Source organism: Triticum aestivum, chromosome 3A, assembly GCF_018294505.1.
Source record: "Triticum aestivum cultivar Chinese Spring chromosome 3A, IWGSC CS RefSeq v2.1, whole genome shotgun sequence".
Classification (NCBI taxonomy): domain Eukaryota; kingdom Viridiplantae; phylum Streptophyta; class Magnoliopsida; order Poales; family Poaceae; genus Triticum; species Triticum aestivum.
Genome location: NC_057800.1, coordinates 14,200,166 through 14,207,930, shown reverse-complemented (window position 1 = coordinate 14,207,930; position 7,765 = coordinate 14,200,166). Strand labels below are relative to the sequence as shown.

At 46.8% G+C, this 7,765-nt stretch overlaps 1 protein-coding gene across 1 annotated transcript; it reads left to right on the top strand.

Annotated features, from left to right (window-relative positions):
• The first annotated feature begins 2,079 nt into the window (after positions 1 to 2,079).
• Positions 2,080 to 7,560, top strand: LOC123059864 (ABC transporter G family member 7). Its single transcript, XM_044482395.1, has 11 exons — positions 2,080 to 2,439; positions 2,977 to 3,167; positions 3,249 to 3,399; positions 3,563 to 3,695; positions 4,329 to 4,530; positions 5,176 to 5,452; positions 5,908 to 6,039; positions 6,186 to 6,406; positions 6,533 to 6,745; positions 6,837 to 6,921; positions 7,166 to 7,560. The coding sequence occupies exons 1-11, from the start codon at positions 2,221 to 2,223 to the stop codon at positions 7,340 to 7,342; spliced, it is 2,001 nt and encodes a 666-aa protein (XP_044338330.1). The 5' UTR covers positions 2,080 to 2,220; the 3' UTR covers positions 7,343 to 7,560.
• Positions 7,561 to 7,765: the final 205 nt, after the last annotated feature.

Below are 7,765 nucleotides of genomic sequence, written 5' to 3'. Positions count from 1 at the left end.
CTCTCTGCGCCTGCCAGGCCTCGCGTACGGAGGTGGGAAGGAGGGGGGAGAGAGCGTGAGGCGCCTGTCGCTATGTACCGGCGCCAACGCGAGGGGGACACGTCGACGGCGCTGCTATAGCTCCATGACATGCCGGCCCTAAGCGTCAGGGCCCGCTCGTCAGTGGGGTCAGGGCAGCTGGGTGGGGTTCGAACTGGGTCGCGTGGCGATGGGGACGGGGCGGGCGGGCCCCGCCGGGCAGAGGGAGCGGGGAGTTGTCGGATGGGGCGAGCGAACGGCGCTTGCTTCGGGCCGACGTCGCTGGCGCGTGGGCCACCGCGCGGTAAAGAATCGAGAATCCATCGGGTGAGGGGTGGGTAGGTGGTGGGGAGTAGCGGGATGGTATCCATGGACCGTGGCCCCCCGTGTCAGTGAGAGCTTCGGGGGGGTGTTATAGTCATGGGCCCGGGTGCAAGTCAGCGAGGAGTGCAAATTTTAAATCTAGTAGTTTTTTGCGTCGGATGGGAGGGGATGCAAAACTTTAACCGCAAAAGTATATACTACTCCTACTACTAGTGCAGGCGATCTCTTTCTCCCTTTCGACCGAAACTCTACCTCCTTTCCCCCCTCTTTTCAAATCGAGTCTCTATCGCTTTGCTGCGAGCAGCTGCGTGACATCAAGTTAGCTGAAACGACCCCTGCCAACCATCCCTCCCATCTTGGATGAACCCGTCACGCTCAAAGCTCCGCTGGATCCTTTTCCTCCCCTCGCGCAAAGCCGGCTAGGGCAAAGTCCTCGCTCAATCGGATGGCGGCATTTCATCGTCAAGTTGGCCTTTCGATCTTTGATCCTTCTCGAATTCGTCCATCAAAGCGGAGCCGACGGAGCCCCGGCGTAGATTTCCCCTACCTTCATGGGGCGCCGAGGTTAGGGTTTCTCTTTGCGCGTGCGCGGGAATGAGAACCGGTTGGTGTCAGACGCTTTAGAGATCAATTCAAAGGTTTCTTTGGGATGCGTGCGATAAGGCTTCTCATCTGTCATCGACAAAGTCAGGACGGCTCCAGTATGGGAACAGTGAAAGGGGCTCATAGAAGGCTCGTTTTGTTGATCATCCAGTGGTACAGGGACCTCGATGTTATTTTTTTTTTAGGGTGATTTATACATTTGATGAACTTTTTCTAATGGATCTGTGTATTTAGACCTCATTTTGTGATTTTTCTTCTTGCTGTTAAACAAACAGTTTGAGGTGGGAAGGGGGATCTACGTTGACTAGCCCTCGCTTTAGAAATCTGATTTGCCACTAGTCGCTCTATCGCATAGAGTTCTGAGTGTGTTGGCAGTTGACACTTGCTATCTTCGGTTTTTATTTTTTATGTTATCTTGTGCCAGAGTAGGTATACTAAAATTAAGACATTTATTTTAAAACAAAGGTACTCCCTCCGTTCAGAAATATTTGTTCTAAAAATGATTGTATGTCAATGTGAATTTGTTTTAGTTCTAAAAGTATTTTCAAACGGAGGGAGTAGTAGTTAATTGGCCGTCTGTCCCCATTTACCTTGGAGAGATACCGCTAACAAAAATTACTACCTTGGAAAGATCAACTGCTAATTTCTTGACACGGAAAACACCATGTCCGGTTTTTGTCAGTGAAGACGGCACATGAGTAGAGGGAGACGGTTTGTAATTGGATGGATCCTGTTGCAGATAGGAAGTACTAGTAGCACATCTCCATTCTGTAATCAACGTCACCGAATCACGGCTTGTTCTTTTGCGCGGGGGCAACGGCTACTCCACTCCACTCCACTCGCAGACTCCAGAACTAGTAGCTGTCGTGACCACGACGATGCTACTACTCCTTCACGGGTCACCCGCCACATGGGCCACGACGTGGATCCGATCTTCCTTTTCTTTAAGATGGGTCCGATCTTTTTTTTTCTTTGAGAAAAATTTATTAGGGGTGGACCCGATCCCTTTTTGTTCGAACCTGTCGTCCGACGGCCCAGCGTGACAAACGTACGTTTCCAAGGCCCCGCCGTCCAGACGACCGGCCCAGCGGCGGCCCAGGTCGCCGATGGCAAGGCTCACTCTCTCTCCCCATCCCATGCCACGCCGCAACAAACTAACCACCACCACACAACGCGCCTCGCTGGAGCTGGACGAGGAAGGACGGCGAGGCTTAAGCCTGAGGGCGCGACTAAACCCCTCCCCGTCCTCCTCTGCTCGTCGCCGGTCGCCGCGGGATGGAGATCAAGGGGCTGGGGCAGCTCCTGGCGGCGCTGGCCGCGGCGCTGTTCCTGCGGGTCGTCGCCGCGGGGGCCGGCCCCGCCCTCCTCCCGCCCGCGGAGGATGAGGAGGGGGACGTGGAGGCCGGCGAGGGAGGAGGCGGCGGCGGGGTGCGGCCGGTGACCATCCGGTGGGCCCGCGTCACCTGCGCCCTCAAGAACAAGCGCGGGGACATGGTGAGTCGCTCTGGTTGACGCCGCCCTCCCTCTCAAGTCTCTCTTCTCGCCGGAGCCCCGTGGCCGAACACCTTGCGCGCGCGCGCATTGGTCTTGTCTCTCTCTATCTCGTGCTAGTACATGGGTTGGGGGCGCACGATAGCGAGGGGCCACGTTCGGCTGGTCCGAGTGGCTGGCGCTGGGCCCTGCTGGGGCGTTGACTGGTTGACCCCGCGATGTGGCAGTGGCACTCGACAGTGAGGCCATACTGTTAATGCAGGTCAACCTGCATAATTTTGCGTTGTCTGAATCTTCCAGAGTATGCACACCCTACATTGTTCATCAATGTGCTGCGTAATTTTGCATCAGACAACGATTCAGAGTATGCACACCCTACATTGTGACCCCCGGGATGTAGCAGTGGCAACAGTGAGGCCAAACTGTTACTGCAGGACAAGTTGCATAACTTTGCGTGGGCTAATCCTTGTCTGAATCTTCCAGAGTATGCAAACCCTGTATCTATGTATTATTCGTGATGTGCTGCGTGATTGTTTGCAGGCAAGGTTCCTGCTGTCGAATCTGTCCGGGGAGGCGAAACCAGGGAGGCTGCTAGCACTCATGGGGCCGTCAGGGTCAGGCAAGACGACTCTGCTCAATGTGCTGGCAGGGCAGCTCACGGCATCACCTTCCTTGCACCTCTCGGGCTTTCTCTATGTCAATGGCCAGCCTATGTCGCAGGGCGGTTATAAGTAAGCTATGCTAATTCACCTTGTGGTCTTAGTTTTCGCAAACATTTGTGGAAGAGAACTGATGTGTATTTCTTTCTGTAGGATCGCTTATGTGAGGCAAGAAGACATCTTCTTCTCACAGCTCACGGTGCGGGAAACACTCTCACTTGCTGCTGAACTCCAGCTTCATGACACCATGTCTCCCGAGAGGAAGGAGAAGTATGTTAATGATCTTCTGTTTCGCCTTGGATTGGTAAGTCATCATTGATTGATCAATAGCAACACACATTTTTTTTCAATTTATCGGGGAATCTAACCTACATGATTGTTGGATGATCGATATATGTTACTCTCAGTTCATTCTGATTTGAGTTTTATTGTACTATAATTATGTATTCCTCTCTTTTTAATGAAAGGTCAACTCTGCTGATTCTATCGTGGGTGATGCAAAAGTACGTGGAATTAGTGGTGGTGAAAAGAAGCGCCTCTCGCTTGCATGTGAACTGATTGCAAGCCCTTCAGTCATCTTTGCGGATGAACCAACAACAGGTATTTTAGCCAATTCACCATTTCCCCCCGTAGTTTTGAATTAGCCTTTTATTTTACTTATGTATAGTTATTGTAGTTAGATTTACTTGCATGACTACAAGTGCTCGAGTCTCTTCTTTATCTAGCAAGTTAATGTAAATAGATAGTAATATACAAGAACTTAATAAAAAAAGTAGTAACACATAAACCTACTTCACTCAAATAGAACTATAGAAGGTTAACTAGGATTTCGTGGCACCTTGACAATGTCATTGCACTCCCAAAGGGCAGGGAGGTTGCCGTCCTCGTTATTCCCGTAAAAAGTACATAATGGTAATACTGTAGAAGTACAGAATCCCTGGTTGTAGTGTGGCAGTTTGTGACCAACCTAGGGTTATCTCAGGCAAGACAATCCACCCAAGTATCGCCCATGGTCCCATGAAGAAAAACGAGACAGACTGTTCTTGCAACTTACCGTTTTAAGTGGGATCCCTTATTGAAGTTTTGAATTTTCACATGGATCAGTTTTTTCTCCTGAGATCCTCTTGTGAATATTAGCCATGGAGTTTTTTCAATTGCCTGGTATGCCCAGCTGTAAAATATGAACTGGTTGATAGCACATGAACTTTGTGTATGTTTATTACTCTCTTTTAGGCCTTGATGCATTCCAGGCAGAGAAGGTGATGGAGACTCTTAGACAGCTTGCAGAAGATGGGCACACTGTGATATGCTCTATACACCAGCCAAGAGGTTCAGTCTATAGCAAATTTGATGACATTGTGCTACTGTCAGAGGGAGAAGTTGTATACATGGGGCCTGCAAAAGAAGAACCTCTGAAATACTTTGCATCATTAGGGTTGTTATTCTGCCATCACTTACATTCCTTTCTGGCATTCAATGTTTTCTGGAACATAATATTTTCATGATTTCCACATATCTCAAATTCAAATGTATGCACTGCAATTGCTTTTTCTATAATACAGTTAGCAGGGTTAAGTTAATTACCCAGGCATAGATTGGATTTTGGTAACACATCCCAGTCATTTTGTATTTGACACCCTAGCATGTCACGTTCACTTTGTTATAGACATGGATATGGTGATGTGTCAACATTTTAGTAATATTCATTTGGCCAACACGGTACTGAAGCAAGTGTTACATAAGTAGGCATATAGGGAGGTACTCCATCCCTAGGCATACATTAGTCCTTCATGTTTTCAGCAGTTAAGGTTCTATTGTACATTTGATTTTTCGCACTTGCTTCAAACTTAAGTAGTTTACCATTTGGCTGTATGTATCCTTGTTAGGAGAGCCTTGAAATTGAACATTCACAATGTTGGAATTTTTGACACGGTGACTGATGTTTGTTTAGCTGTTTACGCCATGAAATACTTCAGGCCTAGTTTAATTAGCTGCTTAAGTTTTGGCCCGTGTCTCAATTCTGTTTATTCTGCACCTGTACTATTACTGATTAATAATTTGAGTTTGTTTACTTCATCAGGTACCAGTGCCCAGATCATGAGAACCCTGCTGAGTTCTTGGCTGATCTCATATCCACTGATTATAGCTCAGCTGAAAGTGTACAGTCATCACAGAAAAGGATTGAGAACCTAATTGATGAATTTGCAAATAAGGTTCTAATTACTGAATTTAACAGCCCAGTAACACAATCAGAGGGCTCTGAAATTTCTACCAAACTTGCTCAGAAGTCTACTAGAAAGCAAAGACGTGGTTGGTGGAGACAATTTCGTTTGCTGTTCAAGAGAGCATGGATGCAGGTTTTTTCACTAAACCTTCTTTGATAGTATCTTCCAGCTTTTGACCCTTTAATATGATTTTCCTACTTCTGCCTTGACATACGGTGATAGGTTATTTTGGCGTGTGTGTTTAGCTTAAAATAGACTGGACCTATACTGTACCAAATTCAGGGGATCTATCTTTTCAATATTTACTGTAAGTTGACGCTTGGTGGCATGATGTGCTTTCACCAACTCTGTGGCTCATGTAGCTGCAACACATAACTACTGTATGAAACATGTAAGTACTCAAGAAAAGGGCTCTTGATGCGAACAAAATAAATTGAACACTTCTAGATTGGTTATTTTCTGAATTTCGAATCTTAGCGTGGGTAGCTTCGAGATATCTGAGCTTAGCTGCCTGAAATCTAAATGGGTGTTTTACCTGAAGATTGACTATCACTCTGCCTATTAGTTGATTACGAGAAGTATTTCAGGCTTTTCGTGATGGACCAACAAACAAAGTGAGAGCAAGAATGTCCGTTGCTTCAGCAATTATATTTGGATCAGTGTTCTGGCGAATGGGAAAAACTCAAACTTCCATACAGGATAGGATGGGACTTCTTCAGGTAGAATATCTTGAATCTATGGGAGATACACATTCTGATATTTGATTTATCTTATAACTGTTCCCATTTTGTCTTAAAGAACAGTTTTCCTAAAAAATGCCTAAGCACATCCTCATATTGTTCTGTTTTCTTTCATTTCACGTTAGGTGACTGCCATAAACACTGCAATGGCTGCTCTGACAAAGACAGTGGGGGTTTTCCCGAAAGAACGAGCTATAGTAGACAGAGAACGAGCAAAAGGTTCCTATGCACTAGGACCATATCTCTCATCTAAGCTTTTGGCGGAGATTCCGATTGGAGCAGCATTTCCATTGATATTTGGATCCATTCTATATCCAATGGCTAGACTTCATCCTACAGTTTCTAGGTCAGTATTATCCCCACATCAAAGCTTAAAGTGTTGTGCTAAGCCATAGTACATGCCATATGGTAGTATTTGGCATTGGTTTGGCTTATGCATATTCCTAACAAATATTTCATGTGCCGTATTTAGATTTGCCAAGTTCTGTGGCATCGTGACTGTTGAATCATTTGCGGCATCAGCCATGGGTCTTACTGTGGGAGCAATCGCTCCTACAACCGAAGCTGCGATGGCTCTTGGGCCATCCCTTATGACGGTGTTCATCGTCTTTGGAGGATACTATGTGAACCCTGATAACACCCCCGTCATCTTCCGCTGGATCCCAAAAGCGTCTCTGATCAGATGGTAATACTTATTCTTGTGATACTTAGTGGCTCCTGGCATAATAGGGTGGGACAGCTAACATCTAGATGTCTCTTTGCATTTATATTTTCAGGGCCTTTCAAGGACTTTGCATCAATGAGTTCAAGGGTCTGCAGTTTGAGCACCAGCATTCTTACGATGTTCAAACCGGAGAACAGGTATGGCCCATTCATGTGAAAGGCAGTTTCACTGCCACCAAATACATAACTTTGTCAAGGAAATATTGTTTAACCAGGGATGATATTTGAGTAATGATGTATGCAAACGAAGAAAAAGCTCATATGCTCTAAATATATACAAGTACTGGATGGCTACTTATAGATGTCAGGCTAATAGCTCATTCTCATCTATTTCTACCGGAAGATAAATACGGCTGTTTGAACACATGCTTGTCTGTGACAGGCCCTTGAGAGATTTTCGCTGGGAGGGATCCGCATCGCCGACACGCTGGTTGCGCAGGGCAGGATCCTGATGTTCTGGTACTGGCTGACCTACCTCCTCCTGAAGAAAAACAGAGCGAGGTACCAGCAGCTCCTGCCGCCCTCCGAGGAAGATCAAAGTAAGCAGCAGACGGAGTAGGCGTAATCATAATTTGCGTCATATTTATTCTGTGAAGACATCATGGCAGGGCAGGCCGTGTGTTGTAGTCAGTTTCCTTCTTCTTTTTTTCTGCTTCTGTGACATTTTAAGCATCCCTCTTTTGAAGAATCAAGAGAAATAAAATCGTGGGAGAACCATCACGTGGATGATTCTTCTTCGCATTTGAAAAAAATAAGAAACTGGCCGTCTGTTGCACATGTTGGGAAAGCAGCTTTTTTTTTTGAGAATAGGAAAGCAGCTGTTCGAGAACCCAGCCGGTGACGTGGGCCTGTCTCCGTCGGCTTTTTTTTTTTGAGGGGGCCTCATCAGCAGCCCAGCTTAATAAGGGCCAACCGGCGGTGGTCCGGCCCAATGCACTCCTACAGGCCTCATCGGCACAGCGTAATGCGGGCTGACCGGTAT